Source organism: Paramisgurnus dabryanus, chromosome 16 (assembly GCF_030506205.2).
Source record: "Paramisgurnus dabryanus chromosome 16, PD_genome_1.1, whole genome shotgun sequence".
Taxonomy (NCBI): Eukaryota; Metazoa; Chordata; class Actinopteri; order Cypriniformes; family Cobitidae; genus Paramisgurnus; species Paramisgurnus dabryanus.
The window spans coordinates 35,336,200-35,354,692 of NC_133352.1; the positions used below are offsets into that span (position 1 = coordinate 35,336,200).

Consider the following 18,493-nt stretch of genomic DNA (forward strand, 5'->3'; position numbering starts at 1 on the left):
TCTCCCTAGCAACCAAACGTAGTACCCTAGCAACGGAATAAACAAAGCCTTATATCTCCGCATCAGAACATTGTAGAGACACGGGGGTTGGACCGTTTTACTTGTGGCTTGAAGTGTGATCATTATGGGATGCCAATTTTCTCCCTAGCAACCAAACTTAGTACCCTAGCAACGGAATAAACAAAGCCTTATATCTCCGCATCAGAACATTGTAGAGCCAGGGGTGTTGGACCGTTTTACTTGTGGCTTGAAGGGTGATCATTATGGGATGCCAATTTTCTCCCTAGCAACCAAACTTAGTACCCTAGCAACACAATAAATGTTAGCTTCATGCTAGCTTCCTGCTAATCATGCTAGCTTCATGCTAGCTTCATGCTAATCATGCTAGCATCATGCTAGCTTCATGCTAATCATGCTAGCTTCATGCTAGCTTCATGCTAATCATGCTAGCATCAAGCTAACTTCATGCTAATCATGCTAACATCATGCTAGCTTCATGCTAATCATGCTAACATCATGCTAGCTTCATGTTAATCATGCTAACTTCATGCTAGCTTCATGCTAGCTTCATGCTAATTATGCTAGCATCATGCTAGCTTCATGCTAATCATACTAGCTTCATGCTAATCATGCTAACATCATGCTAGCTTCATGCTAGCTTCATGCTAGCTTCATGCTAATCATGCTAGCATCATGCTAATCATGCTAACATCATGCTAGCTTCAGGCTAATCATGCTACCATCATGTTAGCTTCATGCTAATCATGCTAACTTCATGCTAGCTTCATGCTAATCATGCTAGCATCATGCTAGCTTCATGCTAATCATGCTAACTTCATGCTAGCTTCATGTTAGCTTCATGCTAATCATGCTAGCATCATGCTAGCTTCATGCTAATCATACTAGCTTCATGCTAATCATGCTAACATCATGCTAGCTTCATGCTAATCATGCTAGCTTCATGCTAATCATGGTAGCTTCATGCTAATCATGTTAGCATCATGCTAATCATGCTAACATCATGCTAATCATGCTAGCATCATGCTAGCTTCATGCTAGTCATGCTAACATCATGCTAATCATGCTAGCATCATGCTAGCTTCATGCTAATCATGCTAGCATCATGCTAGCTTTATGCTAATCATGCTATCATCATGCTAGCTTTATGCTAATCATGCTATCATCATGCTAGCCTCATGTTAAATTATGCTAGCTTCATGCTAGCTTCATGCTAAATCATGTTCGCTTCATGTTAAATCATGCTAGCTTTATTTTAAATCATGATAGCTTCATGCTAAGTTGTCAAACTCTACTCTCAGACTAGGCTTTCTCAAGCCAACATAAAGTTTGTTCCGACGAACTTTTCTATCTAGTTTTATTAGATCTCCCAGAGTTAATAACTTAAGAAATTCATTAAGTTAAGTTAATAAATCACATGAATCTGTTGTCACATTCCTCCAGTTTTATGTTTCCCATAAGCTCCCAACAATATCTAAGGACCAGATCATATGAAAAACCAGAAGACTCTTTTTTTAATCCAGTAAGTATTGGTTTTATTTATTTATTTATTTTCTTATATTTGAAACTTAAATGATATTCATCTTCACTGTTGGCTCCTTTGTCAAAATGTTAAATGCTCTCTCATTTAAGTCACTTTACTAAATAAATAAATGTGAATGTCAGCCACATACAATGTACATATTAATTTAAGACAAATCACATGATATGAATGCCAAATGTCTGGATCTTGCATGCAGTGGAATCTCTTTCTAAAATTTTCCATGCATGGCCATGTTTTCTTTTCCTTTTTTAGAAATACGAGATTTAAAAAAACAAAACGAGACTTTTTCCATTCCTCCATCTCTATGGAAAAACGGTCACAGTCGGCTCCTGCATCACTTCCTCAGTCATCGCCGTGGCGACACCACCCCCCATCAGTGGGAGCAGATGTAACCCAGCACTTTACTGGGGCTTTTGCTGATCCGAGAAAACAGTGCAGAACTTGATGTAACGACATCACGCATTAGAAAAACCCTCATCGAATTCACACGACGGTAACAAAGACAAAGCGGTGAGAGCTTACACACAGTGCAGGTCACGGCCGTCTTACTGACATCTGATTCTTTGATCCGCAACGAGACTTTTTCCCAGGTTGTATTTGAGCATATTGTCCTGCTGTTCTAGTTTTGCCTGGAGCCAGATCACAGATTGTTGTTGCAGCATGTCACAATCTCACCTTTGAAGAAGCAAACTCAAAATGTTGGTTTACACTGGTTTACATTGAGTACCAGCACAGTACAGTACCAGTGATGTTTATTTAATTTAAATCTGTCGATATCTCGTTTTTCGGGTAACTCAGCACGATAGTTTGAGCCCCTGTGTTCACCATAGGTTGATATGGCTCATCGGTACTGATTAATGTTAGATTTGTAACACCCTAGTACTAACCTGAACATTAAATGTGAAAAACAATACAGCGTCTGTGCTCCTAAATGGCAGGGAAAAACGTGATTCAGGGTGCCGAGTAACACAAAAAGAGAAAAAAAATCATGTTCATGAACATTGATCAATAGATGTAATTTTAATGATTAAAGCATGTACTGCCATGAGACACGGTGGGCTTATCGTATTTGTTCAGGCCTTATCAAACAAATTAAGCATCGTATCAAAATGATAAAAAAAAGTTATGATTTTGTTTTTTTATTTAAATTTTTTCATAAAAAATCCACTCAGAAAATACGCTAAGACTCGCTGCAGGTGAACCTGTATTTAAAGTAATCTGGGTCTTTTTTTGGTCATGGTTTTATTTAGGGTTTCAGGATGACGGCATGTCATGCAACCTGTCCATGTTGGCATGTGCCACATTTGGCTTCTGCTACCAAGTGACAGATGTATTTGCCCCAAAATACCAATTCGTTTGGATGCACGGCCATTGACGTCAACAAAAATGATTGGGAAGTGTTTTTCAAAAAAGTTTATATTGCAAAAGCTTTCCTATATGCATCAGTATCAGTGCTACCAGATAACATGCAATAAATCACACAAAGTAATGTTTTAAAAGATATTGAAATTTGACCAGACACTTTTATCCAAAGCAACTTAAATAACCTAAGAAAATAAGTTAAGTGTTTAGAAAAAAATATCAAATTTAAGTGATTTTGTGCATAAAACAAGCACAAAAAAAAAAAATTTGCCAATGGGGTAAGCAAATTTTTTTTTAGAATTTTTTTTTAATTTAATTTTTAAGAAAGATTGTTCAAGATTTTTTGCTTACCCCATTGGCAGATTTTTTTTGCTTGTTTTATGCACAAAATCACTTAAATTTGATATTTTTGGTCGAAAAACTAGACTTATTTTCTTTGGTTGTTTTGCTCATCAAGAAAAAGCATCTTAATTTAAGAATTTTTCGATATTTTAGCTGAAAACAAGACAAAAATACTAAGAATTTCTTTTCTTGAAAATAATTTTTTGCAGTGCACAGTTGTAAGTTAAAAATGTAAAAAGCAACTATACTCTGATTCACGGTTTTTTAATTTTCTTTGGTGTGTAAGTGTGAATTAGTACGTTAACGATATGCAAAAGGTACAAACCCCAAGGTAAACAGTGACGCGAATTATCGTTTTCAGCGTAAATCTCTTTTCTTGGACTACAACAAACACACGGATTGTAGGCAACAGTTTACTTCATGGGATTGGTGATGTAGTAAAGACCGACATTATCATAATTCCTCCCGCCTGGACTCACAGCCTGTAAATTAACTCCTGTTAGCATTGCATAATGTGCAAATCTTTCAAACATGGTAAGGGGCGTCACATTTCCGGCTGACGTCAGAGGTATGGCCAATCAGGGACACAGAGCTTTTCAAATCGATGAGTTTTGTACAAAATCAGAGCATTTGAGGAAATCAGTATATCCGGAGCTACAAAAATGTAAGGTGTGTGGAAAATAATGTTTTTTTTTAACCATAAACCACGCGAACACATTATGTTAGTCCAAATACACAAAATAACCGTGTTTTAGCAATGAAATAGGTGCACTTTAACAAATGTTACTCGAGAAGAATAATAATGTGTTTTGTGTAACTCATTGGTCTTAACGCACAGGTCAGAACATAAATTGTTAAATTTTTCTTTGACAGCAGTCAGACAGCCGACCGCGAGCTGGACGGACAGATAACATGATGAGTGAATCCACACGATCAGATGAAAAAGAAAGCAGAGTGTGATGGGATATCTGAAACGCAAGCAGGATAGCTGGGAAGCTCCGAAACGCTGGAGTGTGGCCGTTCGAGATTGCGAGTAGTGTGGGAGAGATTGTGGGCAGAGGATGGGTTTCAGAACATTCACAGAGCAATAATACAGGGATTTGTCAGGGCCAATGGTGATTACAGGAAAATGCAGCATGTTTTGAGCGTGTGTGTGTGTGTGTGTGTGTGTGTGCTCATGTCAAGTGCTTTTCTGTGGATAGGATTTGATTACCAGACAGTTTGAATCACAGTTCTGAGTCATTAGTTTCATTTGCCAATTCTTCCATAAGAGCCCTGAAACATGCAGCAAAAGTCACATCTCTCTCTCTCTCTCTCTCTCTATCTCTCTAACACCTTTATGAACTATCCTCTAAATGTTCCCCAATGTTCCTGACTGGCAAGGCACAACAGTTTACACTATCTGCCTACTAAAATAGACACTAATCAAATCACTTGACACAACACAAAATGTCAAATTGTAATGGAAAATTCTTGCTTGTTGTCAGCATTGTTCTGTATTTATAGCAGTTACTGTATGCTGAGTTCTGCACGTTTTGCACTAGATTTGTTATACAATGAAACATTTGTCATGTACAGTATATACACTGTACAGTACATAAGCATCTGTGTAATACTTACAGTGCACATACTGATGTACCACTTTTTTAAGAAAGCTGGTTGCTATCGCAGAATAAACCCTGTGCCGGTGAAGATTTGTGTTTCAAGCAGCAATCTGGGAATAACAAACCTTGGCATGTAAACCAATCAGAATAAAGCATTCCATACAGAAATAAAGATACACACTGCAAAAATGATTTTCAAGAAAAAAAATTCTTAGTATTTTTGTCTTGTTTTCAGTAAAAATATCTAAAAAATTTTTAAATTAAGATGCTTTTCTTGATGAGCAAAACAATCCAAGAAAATAAGTCTAGTTTTAGACCAAAAATATCAAATGTAAGTGATTTTGTGCATAAAACAAGCAAAAAATCTGCCAAAGTGGTAAGCAAAAAAATCTTGAACATTTTTCTTAAACATTAAATTCAAGAAAAAATTTCTTACCCAATTGGCAGATTTTTATTATTTTTTTGCTTGTTTTATGCACAAAATCACTTAAATTTGATATTTTCTTCTAAACACTAGACTTATTTTCTTGGGTCGTTTTGCTCATCAGGAAAAAGCATCTTCATTTAAGAATTTTTAAATATTTTTACTGAGAACAAGACAAAAATACTTTAAATAAGATTTTTTTTCTTGAAAATCTTTTTTTTTTGCAGTGCACTGGGATGGTACCCTTTAATAAGGTCATAAAATAAACCATTCTGTCATGATGGGACCCAAATGCAGGTAAATGGTGAACTCAAAAAGGATCCATGTGGGGGAAAACAACATAACTTAAACTGATGACAATAACAGACTATAACTAGACAAACAGACTATGACTTTACTTGACTTTGACAGAATTGTCTAACAAACCAAAAAAATTGTTTGGTTATTCAACTTAGTTGAATTAAAAGGGTTGTACAATAAAAATAGAAAAAGTTACAAAAAATCTTAATAAATACATTTTCTTTGGTCATAAAAACATCTTGTTCAAAAACATTAGTTTAGTTAAGGAAAACTTTTCCACAAAATTAGTTTAGGCTTGTACAACAAAAATAGAATAAGTTCATTTAAACAAATAATCTTTTGTTGCACCAACTTAATAAATACATTTTCTTTGGTCATAAAAATATCTTGTTCAAAAACATTAGTTTAGTTAAGGAAAACTTTTCCACAAAATTAGTTTAGGCTTGTACAACAAAAATAGAATAAGTTCATTTAAACAAATAATCTTTTGTTGCACCAACTTAATAAATACATTTTCTTCGGTCATAAAAATATCTTGTTCAATAAACTTTTTCATGCAATTAGTTCTGGTCTGTTCAACAAAGAAAAAACAAGTTAATTCAAACGAAAAAAACCTAGTTAAACCAATTGTCAGTTTCTATATCATACTAATTAGCATAAGCACACGTTAACATGCTAATGACACATTGGATGAGCATGTGAGAAGAGACTGATCTCCAGACAAGGATTAACAAAGTAGTGCTCTTGAGAGAAGTACCTCACATCCACAACTTAACCACAAGCGCCCCTCTTTGCACGATGGTAACCAAACAATTCATGAAATATAACACAAACTCTTCTAAATCAATAAGACAAACGAACATTAAACACTGTAACGTCTTCCGCTTTACCTTAAAATGCATAAAATAACACTTCATTTTTAAAAATGACTCTCCAAAGGTTATTAATAGCAACAAAAATCATTCATGTGATCCCAACATAAAATTATTAAGTTATTGTAATTTTGTAAAATTTAAGTGGATTGAATATGATAAAATAAGGTTGAGACAAAAAATGTGTTGCATTAACTTTCATTTAAAGGACAAGTTCGGTATTTTAGACTTAAAGCCCTGTTTTCAGATTGTTTATGGTGAAATAGAATGGTTTTGACTGAAATTTCGACATTTGCGGGTGCCCTGAGAATTTTTGCGTGTTTGTGTTTCAGCTCAGACCTCTACAATGGGTTTAATGGTGCACTGGAACAATCCTTTCTAAAATGCATAAACTTTCATTTACAAAGACGTGAAACTCACCGAGTGGTCAGGGGTGATCACTGATATGCTCACACAAAAATCGCTGCAAAAGATGCTTTCCAACAGCTGTTTTAGCATTCGTTGTTAACTTGTGGACCTATTTCCCCAAACGCCTCACACCCGTACATTCTTCCGCTTAGAGCTTGAATAATAAACACTCCAGCCCAGGTGGTGGCGCTAATCCGCCATTGCCAATTGCAAGAATAGAAACAAAGTTCCCGGCGCGGAGTAATACCGTACCTCACAGGACATCTAATACAAGTCCATGGAGGTGGTAAAAACTACGATAAAACCTGTTGGAATGCGTCTTTTGGAGTGATTTTTGTGTGAGCATACCAGTGAACACCCCTGACCACTTGGTGAGTTTCACGTCTTTGTAAACGAAAGTTTAATGCATTTTAGGAAGGATTGTTCCAGTGCACCATTAAACCCATTGTAGAGGTCTGAGCTGAAACACAAACACGCAAAAATTCTCAGGGCACCCGCAAATGACGAAATTTCAGTCAAAACCATTCTATTTCACCATAAACAATCTGAAAACAGGGCTTTAAGTCTAAAATACCGAACTTGTCCTTTAAGTAAATTAGATAAGTTGCAAAAATATTTTTTTGAGTAAATCTAACCAAACCAATTCAGCACAGGACAGAACACACTGGGGCCTTAAATAGGAAAAGCTAAACCAAGATAATGGGGGAAGGTCAGTTGAGGGGAGTTAACCAGTAATGAATAATTAACATGGAAACAAGGAGGGCGGAGACAAGACGCAGAAGCACACAGACCATACAAAGGCCATGTGCCACCACACAAAACATAGGTAACGCCACAATCCTGCCACATGAACTATGAATTACCGTGACAGGCTGGCAGATCATGACACCATTTAGCTACAAATATGTACCTTTGAAGATGCACTTTTAAAAATGGTACTGACCCAGTGAAAGCATGTGTACGTTTATTTCTAAAAGTGCAGAGAGCTTTAGGTTCAACTTTTACATTGACTTGATATCGTTCAACTGACCGCGACTTTTAGTGTTTGATTTCTCAGATTCTCTCCACTCCGAGCTGAGGAGAAGAGCGCTGCCTTATTTTAAATCAAAATTAGGACAAGCCTCCAAAGCCTCTTTCCTTTAAAATCATAATTGCCATGGACGTTGTTATGACATAACAGTGCGGAAACATCTACTACAAATGATGACACAACTTTACAAACCCTCGCTATGAAATGCACAATAGGCAAACACACCTGGCCGCCTATCAGAATCATTTTATCTATGTACATGATTTAATCACGTTCAGAAAGTGATAGTACACTTGAGTTCTATCTTTAGCTCATGACATTTATTATAAGCTTTTCTCATCACACATGCACAGCCTGTGAATAATACCTTGCAGCCAACAGCTGAAACATGTTCTCCTTATGAAAATAGTCCATGTGTTTTGAAGTTTTGGATCGCTTTAGCTGCAAATTGCGCATAGGTCATGGGTTCAATTCCCAGGGAATATGCATGCATATAAATGACATGTATGCACTGTAAGTTGCTTTGGATAAAAGCATCCGCCAAATGCATAAATGTAAATATAATCACCAGTTACCTACAGTACTACCAGTTGTGTGATTCACCAAAAGCACAAATGCTGATCTGGCATCAGTTTTTGCCCTGCACTGTATAATCACAAGAACGACTGTAAGCATGCAGCACAAGGAGCTGATCCTGATTCAGTAATGTTCAGAGCTTTTTATGGGTCCTGATAGTGGGTTGCTTAATAGATTTGGGTTATTGTGTTCTTTCTCTTCTGCTGCAAGTGCTGTGTGTATGATAAGGATCAGTAGATTTGACTGCTATCAAAGACAATTCAGCAAGTGTTAATTAGCTTTCCATGTCACGGTTACCATCGAATGTGGGACTCTAGAGAGTTTCTCTATGCGGAGAGCCGGCCAGGAGAACAGCATGGAAATCAAACATAGCCTACCGCTCTTCCCTGGCAGTACGGCGGTTCATACCTGCGGGCACAAGCACGCATGCATGCATGCACACATGATACTCTGAAAACTTGCTTCTGTCCCAGGTGTACAAGAATCTGAGCTGTGTGTGGTTTGTCCTACTTCTTGTACAGTGTGACTGTATCTCAGTATGCGTGCGTATCAGAATGTTGCGACAAACACTGACCCATTTTAAATGAGCTGGATTGAATTTAAAATGAGTTGGTGGTCGACCAGTATGAGGTTTTGGATGGTCAATGGCATCATGTGCAAATATTTAATAATACAATATTAAAAAGTTTTCCATCTTGGGTTTTGCAAGCATTGCAATAATTTAACTAACAATAATTTCGAAAAGGGTTCTTTTGTGGCAGTGATGCCACAAAAAATTCCAACAAACATTTACAATCCTAAAATAACCTTCTTATCTTTTTGTAATCTACAAAGAATATTTTTTCAAACAGTGTTTTTTCTGATAAAGGTTATTTATGGTTCTTTATGGTACAATACACTATTTCACAAAGTGAATAGTACAAAAACATACACTCACCTAAAGGATTATTAGGAACACCTGTTCCATTTCTCATTAATGCAATTATCTAATCAACCAATCACATGACACTCCAAACTGAATTTCAGAATGTAAAAGAAAGGTTATTTAAGCAATTTTGAGCATGGCATGGTTGTTGGTGCCAGAAACGCCGGTCTGAGTATTTCACAATCTGTTCAGTTACTGGGATTTTCACGCACAACCATTTCTAGGGTTTACAAGGAATGGTGTGAAAAGGGAAAAATATCCAGTATGCGGCAGTCCTATGGATGAAAATGTCTTGTTGATGCTAGAGGTCAGAGGAGAATGGGCCGACTGATTCAAGTTAATAGAAGAGCAACTTTGACTGAAATAACCACTCGTTACAACCGAGGTATGCAGCAAAGCATTTGTGAAGCCACAACACGCACAACCGTGAGGCAGATGGGCAACAACAGCAGAAGACCCCACCGGGTACCACTCATCTCCACTACAAGTAGGATAAAGAGGCTACAATTTGCACAAGCTCACCAAAATTGGACAGTTGAAGATTGGAAAAATGTTGCCTGGTCTGATGAGTCTCGATTTCTGTTGAGACATTCAGATGATAGAGTCAGAATTTGGCGTAAACAGAATGAGAACATGGATCCATCATGCCTTGTTAAAACTGTGCAGGCTGGTGGTGGTGGTGTAATGGTGTGGGGGATGTTTTCTTGGCACACTTTAGACCCCTTAGTGCCAAATGGGCATCGTTTAAATGCCACAGCCTACCTGAGCATTGTTTCTGACCATGTCCATCCCTTCCAGCAGGATAATGCACCATGTCACAAAGCTCGAATTATTTCAAATTGGTTTCTTGAACATGACAATGAGTTCACTGTACTAAAATGGCCCCCAAAGTCACCAGATCTCAACCCAATAGAGCATCTTTGGGATGTGGTGGAACGGGAGCTTCGTGCCCTGGATGTGCATCCCACAAATCTCCATCAACTGCAAGATGCTATCCTATCAATATGGGCCAACATTTCTAAAGAATGCTTTCAGCACCTTGTTGAATCAATGACATGTAGAATTAAGGCAGTTCTGAAGGCGAAAGGCGGTCAAACACAGTATTAGTATGATGTTCCTAATAATCCTTTAGGTGAGTGGACAATTATCATAAAAAAGCAATAATTGAAACCCCACTCCTAACCCCAACGTCACAGGGGTAAAAGCAAATCGTACAAAAATTTACATATTTTGGTTGTAAGAATAAATACGAATTAACCCCTTCATAAAAACTTACATACTATAGCATCGCCCCAAATGCCCCAGTTTGAGGTGGGGATAAATTATTTTGTAATGATTTACAGCAGAAGGATGCAGTGTTCAGGAAACATGTTGGAAAACTATGACGGTGTCAGAAATTGGGTACTATATTGAATGCGATTGACTGTTCTATATACAGCATTAGAGTATTTGGGACACACTATGAGTGTGACTCATATTTTCATTTACGGTGTAGTAACAACAACCGCATAATAATTTACTCAGATGTTATAATACAATTTAACCGGATACATTTCTTTGTACAAAAATTTCTATCGTACACTCGCTATATCACTTACACTTGAAAATAACCGTATGGTTAACAATTTTACAGGATTTTTAATCTATAACATTTTTCAACATTTGGCCACCCCTCCTTTCTATGCATACTGAAAAATCTTGGCTGAAGAAGTGGACCATCCGGGTATATTTGACACATTGTTTTTGCATACCGAGAACATACTAATTTCGCTTACTATATAGTATGAAAGTAGGCCATTTCATGCACATGATTAGTTTAGCAGTTTTGTGTCACAGTGGCACAGAAATGATACACATTTTAATTATGAAAAAGTTCTGATAAGTTTTTTTTTTCTTGTTGACCCTGAATTTGTTCTCAATCAGTTGCTGATAATACAGTAATACAAATGGGGATTCATTATTTTCCAAGAAAACAAAATTAAAAATTAACACTTTTTAGTTGCTTCTGGGCCGATGTCAATTAACACCCGTCCCCCAAAGTCAAAGTTTACGCATGGCAAGATCGGGCATGACAGTTGCTGCAGAGTCCATGCGCAAAGCTGGCACTACATCATCTAACTATTCTTGCGTAGTCCATGCACAACATGTACAGGCAGACTTTTCTTAAGTGCTGTAGTTTCTCTGAGTGTGCGCTGCGCGTCGGACGCACGTCCCAGTTTTGGCACTGAGGATACAGTGTGTAGGAACCCAGCGCGTCCTCCACTCTCCTCTAACCTCTCCACAGCGAGACGCACGACTCCAAAGGATGCTTCACCATATGTTTCTCTCAACCGCTGAGTTTGGGTTTTGGATGTAGGCGATCCATCGGGCGCACACAGAGTTCTGGATTTAGATGCTTGGCTGGCGGTAAGAAGACATTGCGGGTGATGGTAAAGCGCGTCTTGCGCGCTGCCTCTCGTTTCCTCGATCTTTCCTCGGGACAGGGCATTTGGCGAAGGGAAATGTGAAGAACGCTTAAAGAATGGCATGTCAACATGGTTTCTGCCAAGAAGGAGATGGTGACTGCGATGTACCCCACTTCTATTTCCACTCTCCTCTACTTTCTCTGTGTGGCGGCTTGGTGAGTCCTAACTGGATCTGTGCGTTACGCATCGCATCTCTAGCTTTGACATTCTCGATCTAAACGCCTTGAGGTTGCAAACGCCACATTAAGTCGCTGTTGAACGTTTCATGCTGTTGATTAAAAACAATACGCGTAATTTTCGCGTGCGCAGAGTGCGCGCATTACAGAAATGTTCAAATGCCTTAGTTTGCTTTGTGTTGTTTTTAGCATAAAGAGAATATCTGGACAGATCAAAAAGGATGAGAAATTATACCCAGCAAATTTCACGCGCATTCTTGACCGACTCCTGGATGGATACGACAACCGACTCCGACCTGGATTTGGGGGTACGTTCCAAAAAGCGCTTGGTCACACCATTGCATTGCGCAAAGTGAGCTTTCAAAATGTTGTTTAATTGATGTCGCATGTTGTTTACAAAGTGTTGTTTGTTTGGTGAGGGTTGGTGTCATCTATGGGGTATGGAGGAGTAAGCCAACTCCAAATGTCCTTTTGCTGCCCACTCTTTTTCTGCTCTCCGCGTATCTTTCAGATCGTTATGAATATCTAAGCGAGTTTGGTTATGTAATCGGCCCGAAAAAGCCGCTTAATGCACACTGTAAGTAGGAAGAGTGCGGATGATCTCTTTGTGCGCGTAACGGCATCTGCGCTCTTCTGTATTTTAAGGGAGCGCGCTTCAGTAAACGCGCCTCTTTTCACTTGTTTTGCGCAGCCATGACGCGCTGCTGTACAGTTGATCATCAGCCGCAGATCCTTGAACTTTAACTTATGTTTTATGGAATGTTTTAGCTGTGGACAGTATGCTTTTAACTTCAGATCTGACGTAGTGTGTGCATGAAAAACAGATGAGCACAATACATATGTATTTTATTTTACATTTAGAAGAAAAACACTGATTGTACATTCAAATAGTTAGAACGACGCTTTAACTCATATATTTTCCTATATATGGATATGCACGAGCTACTGATGTATTAATCATTACATACTATGTAATGATATAACTTATTAATGAAAGTTACAATAAAGAAAATAAAACATCAAGACTCTCTGCAAATGTCAAAGCTTCGTATGCCTCAATTTTTAATTCAAGAGGAAATATATAATTAAATCGCTAAAGACTGGATCTCTGTGCGTAATACTGGGATGTGATTGGTGCTGTGGGAATAAAGCGATGCTTTTTATGTAACTTTAGTGAAGAGGCAGAGAGCACGTCTCTCAGAACAGAACAGTACACCCACCTTCACATAACAAGAGCTCTCGAGCAGAGCTCTGTCACGCTGGAGGGGCTTCATGGGCTCTCGGACAGAAACTGAGGTTTCATAGTTCTAGTAGGATCGCACCTCATCACAGAATGTAGTGCTTCAGAAATAATAGATGTTAGGGCTCGTGTGGCTCTCATCACTGACCCAGTTGGAGAGTTTGATAGTGCCACTAGGACATGCCACTTTTGACCACAATACATGGGATATAGTTTACACAAAACGTAACATTCTGTCACTGTTTACTTGTGTTGGTCCTTACGATACAATATGTTGTTATATTCTGCATCTTCTGACAGCTTCTGTGAGAAACAGATTGAACGTTTTTCAATGCCTATCTTGTGAAAAGTATTCAGAAAGAAGTGAGAGTGTGTAACTAATAACAGATTTTCATTTTGAGTTTTATTTTAGAAATTACATGAACATTTGGAAGATTTTATCTACCAATGCACATTGCAGTGCATTCATATACATTTATCAATAATGTACACTGTAAAAGTGAAAATTGGATTTACTTCAATTGATAACAAATTTTTTTTTTAAATTGTAAGCTTTTCAAACTTAAAATTTTCACTTGAAGTTAGAAAATTGTAGTTATTTTTTATTTTTATTATTGAGTTGTTATAGTATTTTTTTTTTTTAGATGATCCAACTTTCACTTTATAGTGTATGTGTTTCCTTAAAAACCAAACCCATGACTTTTGCATTACCAGTACAATTCTCTACCAACTGAGCTACAAAGGAAACTAAAATAATTTGTAATGATTCATTTTAGAGGGACTTTTATTCTCTTGAGTTACTTACACTTTTATCTTATTGCTGTCTACACTGTAAGAAAAAAGGTCCTTTACGGTCACTGGGGCGGTAAGGGGTCATATAAGTACCTCAATATTGGTACCAAATGTATACATAACTGTATCTAAATTCTATATTTCAGGACATTTTTAAAGGGTACTGCATCAGTGACACCTACCTGTATGGAAAATGTTTATTAAGAAAAGCATTTATAAGATCTTCGAAAGATCTCTGTATTTTGGCTGTACGCTGGATTAACTGAGAATCTCGTTCATATTTCTGTGGGATTCATGGTTGTTGGTTGTGAAATATGCTTTGAGTATACGGTAAATGACACGTAATCAATTTTCTTAGTTTGACCGAAAGCTCTTCATTTTCAAGTGATTTACTCAAGCATCTATCAAAGAGGCTTCTGAACCATTGGAGTTTACGCTCTCAAGTTCAGCCAATGAGATGCTTGAGTCATTAATCATGTGATTAAGAGCCGCGTGTGTTTAGTGACATTGTCTTTATTCATGTTTGTTCATTAATTTCTCTTTCTACAAGAAACCATTAAACTTTAGAATAAATGGTTTCCGTAAGACAAGCACTAAGGTCAAGAAGAAAAAAATCAACGCTTGTTGCTTTCTTAATACACATTCCTGCTCAATTAATCAATGCATGTTATAAAAATAAATAAATTAAAGGTTAATATAATATATATTTGGATATTGTTTAACATTAATGTTAATGTCTCTCACAATAGCTTCATTCTTGCCTTCATTCAGGTCCTATCCTACATTTCATTCTGTTTCCAAAGATGTGAAATGAATTGTTTCATGTTGACTTTGATAGCACAAAAAGCAATAACAAATATTCTGTGTTAATTCATCCATGAGTTACATCATATTTAGACTGACTTGTGATCAGTTTTGCAAAATGTAAATGTTTCTGTCCAATGTTATATTTCTAGTCATGAAACGTTTGTGGTCATGCTAACAGGTTTTGTGTCTGTACAGGTCCAGTGACAGAAGTGAAGACAGATATTTACGTTACGAGTTTTGGCCCCGTGTCCGACGTTGAAATGGTGAGTGAGTGTATACAGTACACGCATGTATGTGTGAGATGATGTTATATAAGGTGTCATAGTAGTCTACTGAGACATATAATAAATAATTCAGGCAGTATTTTATTCAATTCAACATGAGGTGTTATTACCTGCTTAGTCAGAGTGAATCAGGCACTATGAAGTACAGATTGAAAACAAAAAATGTATTGAGTCAACATTTTTGGCAGGGATGTTCCTCTGGGAACATTGTGAAGTTTAACACCTTGCTCAATAGCATAATGTGGTAAAAGATCGTAACCAACCCTGCAGCGTTTGGCATGGACATAGATACTTGTTAACACTCTCTTATTTTAATACTCATGTTTTATTCAAGTCAAAATATAAGCTAAATTGTTCCTGGTTTTTTTTTTGTCTTACTGTGCATGATTCATTGGTGCATATTATTCCAAACAAACACGATTTTCTTCACGTCAGTGGTTACATCATCAAAAAAGTTAAAAGTGGCAAAAGTTAAATTTTTGATAGCAAATTATAAGACCCATAAAAACTAGAACAAATTAGATTTAGATTTATGTTCATCAGTTTATCAAAATGATTTGTTTGATTGTTTAACCTGATTCGTATATGCTTGGGGTTCATGCTTATATTTCTGTCAGGGGTTTTTGTGCAGTTTTTGGGTTTGGCGGTTTTCTTTAGGTATGAGATGTGTTTGCAATTCTGAGATTGGGGTTTTTGTTGCATTTTCTTTAGGAGTACACCATGGACGTGTTTTTTCGCCAGACGTGGGTCGACAGGCGTTTACAGTACGAAGGTCCTGTGGAGATACTCCGGCTAAATAACCTCATGGTGACCAAAGTCTGGACCCCTGACACCTTCTTCAGGAACGGAAAAAGATCTGTGGCTCATAACATGACGGCACCTAACCGGCTTTTCCGAATCATGAAGAACGGAACGATCCTTTACACAATGAGGTATCCATCTTGTCCTGAGAAATAATGGAGAGGTATTGTTCATCACTATTTTCTTTTTTAATGTGTGTATGTGTTTTCTACAGGTTGACAATAAGTGCAGAATGCCCCATGAGGTTGGTTGACTTCCCGATGGATGGCCACTCCTGCCCGCTGAAATTCGGCAGCTGTGAGGATTATATTTTATACATGCTAATTTCTTAAGAGCCTTAACCAAATTTCACCGCCAAAAAGAAAGATTTAAGGGAGTATGTTAGGATGGCAATATGACAGTATGTGAAATGAAGTTAAGAAGTGCCTCATGATGTGTAGTGAAATAATCCTGGCTTTAAAAGGCACAGACAGCTGATTTAACAATTCATACTAGAAACAGATTGGATAATTTAGTTTTCTGGGTATTTTTGTTGTTGTTTGAGTTATTAAAAGGTACACAAGTCAATTCTGTAACCTGTCACTGCCTACATACATTGGCACGAGTCCACAAAACCATGCTGTATGTTCAAATCGTCACTTCAGATTTCAAGTGCTCACAAGTGCCCCCTATGCACCATCGACTGCACTTTTAGCTAACAGTCGAAGTGTCAACATGTCAAAGCGTAAACATGATGTTAGACCATGAAGGCTGAAATTGGTTTTTGGACAGGGTCTTTAAAGTATTGTGCCGTTTGGGACCCAACTGCTGCTGCTTTTGTGTTGTTCTTGTTGATGAAAAATGCATCATCTTGGTTCATTTCTTTTTGTAACCATGACGAATAAATGTAAACTCATAACATTTGAGTTTTTATTAAAAAAATATAAGCTAAAGTTAAATTTAAACGCAATACCTTGGAGATCTCTGAGCAACTTTCCTCGATAAGGAAAATGCCTTTTTTCCTCACGGTGTGTAAATACAGAATTGGTTCTATAAACTGAACAAAGACTCTCTATATCAGCAGCCGTGCTCATGACAGTCGGTCAGCAGAAATTAAAATGAAAGTACAGGAGGAAAAAGAAATCTAGGAAAAGAATGGGAATATGTGGCATGTGGGTTGGGCTCTTTTGTGGAGGCTGCGGAGAGATCTGGAGATAAAATCAGTCCAGAGAGCTCCTGATGGTGGATGGTTACATTGTGATGGAGGACATTCACATATTTTGATTTTTTTTTAGTGGTGTGTGCGTTAATGTGCTGATAGATATCTCTCTCTCCTTCCCTCTCTCTCTTTCTCTCTCTCTCTCTCTCTCTCTCTTTGTCTTATACATATTTCTGTCATTTCTCTGGGCCTGCAGGGAAAGACAGAAAGCTGTTCATCCCCCTGTAGAGCAGAGAAGGTCACCATAGCTTTCCCTTCTGCCCCGGGACAGCACAGACCTACAACAGCTCTCGGTTTTATTTCAGCCCTTTTTCCTTTGTGTTCTGACACGTTTTCCTCAAACCCTAATGCTGTGTTCAGACCAGCTGCGATAGAGGCGTCAAGCGAGAGTGATTTCAATGTTAAGTCAATGTGAAGACGCACGTCAACGGGGGGTCTCGCAGCGCGAATGAGGCGTTTAGCGCGGTAGACGCGATTCCAACTCATTCGCGTGTCTTGTTGAGGGTTGCTGCGGGAAACACGCAAGTTGAAAATTTTGGTAACACTTTATTTCGATAGTCCACTTTAGACATTTTACTAATTATAAGTAACTTTGCAACTACTTATCAACTACCAATCTTTAGAGAATTAGTAGACTGTCTGCTTAATATCTACTAACACTTTATTGTGATGATATCTCAACAGACTTTCAACTGACTATAAGTATCTTTGCAGGTGCATGTCAACTTATTCCACTAACCCAAACCTCTTCCCTAACCCCAACCCTTACAGTCTACTAATACTCTAATGACAGTTAGTTGACGTATAGTTGCAAATTATTGAAAGTTAGTTGACATGTAGTTGCAAAGTTGTTTATAGTTAGTAGAATGTCTAAAGTGGACTATCAAAATAAAGTGTAACCAACATTTTTAGCTTTGGCAGAAAAACGCACCGCATTAACCAATCAGGAGCCTGGGAAGCGAATTTCCGTGTGAATCTCCCAATGACTAGAATTTCACACCTGGCTTTCACGCGGGAATGAAGCAAGTAAACATTCCAGCGGCAAACTAGGCACAGTAGATGCGAATTTGATGCCTCAAACGCGGCTGATGTGAACCCATGGTAAGAGAGAGAAGCCATGTATGATATAGACATGAATAATATACTGTACATCAGTGGCCAAACAGAACACTTTACAGTCCCTCCAGAAAAGTTTTTTTGTGATTGATGCGGGCAAAAGTCCTTGATCTTGCAGCACGTTTTCTTAAAAAATTTGATGGAATATGCGGGATATTTATACAATTTTATGCAATGAAATTGAGGGAACTTGCAAAAATTGCAGGAAAT

At 37.7% G+C, this 18,493-nt stretch overlaps 1 protein-coding gene across 4 annotated transcripts in view; it reads left to right on the top strand.

The window, feature by feature from the left end:
• Positions 1–9,890: 9,890 nt before the first annotated feature.
• The window catches only part of gabra4 (gamma-aminobutyric acid type A receptor subunit alpha4), a 42,310-nt gene continuing 33,707 nt past the window's right edge, over positions 9,891–18,493 (top strand). Inside the window, exons 1-5 of one of the 4 annotated variants that reach the window (XM_065242176.2) lie at positions 9,891–12,024; positions 12,235–12,353; positions 15,080–15,147; positions 15,880–16,100; positions 16,184–16,266. In XM_065242176.2, coding sequence (XP_065098248.1) covers positions 11,939–12,024; positions 12,235–12,353; positions 15,080–15,147; positions 15,880–16,100; positions 16,184–16,266 — 577 coding nt within the window. In that variant the 5' untranslated portion in view covers positions 9,891–11,938. Of the gene's footprint in view, positions 12,025–12,212; positions 12,398–15,079; positions 15,148–15,879; positions 16,101–16,183; positions 16,267–18,493 lie in introns of those variants that run through there. The other 3 variants (XM_065242175.2, XM_065242178.2, XM_065242177.2) reach the window with 3 other exon arrangements.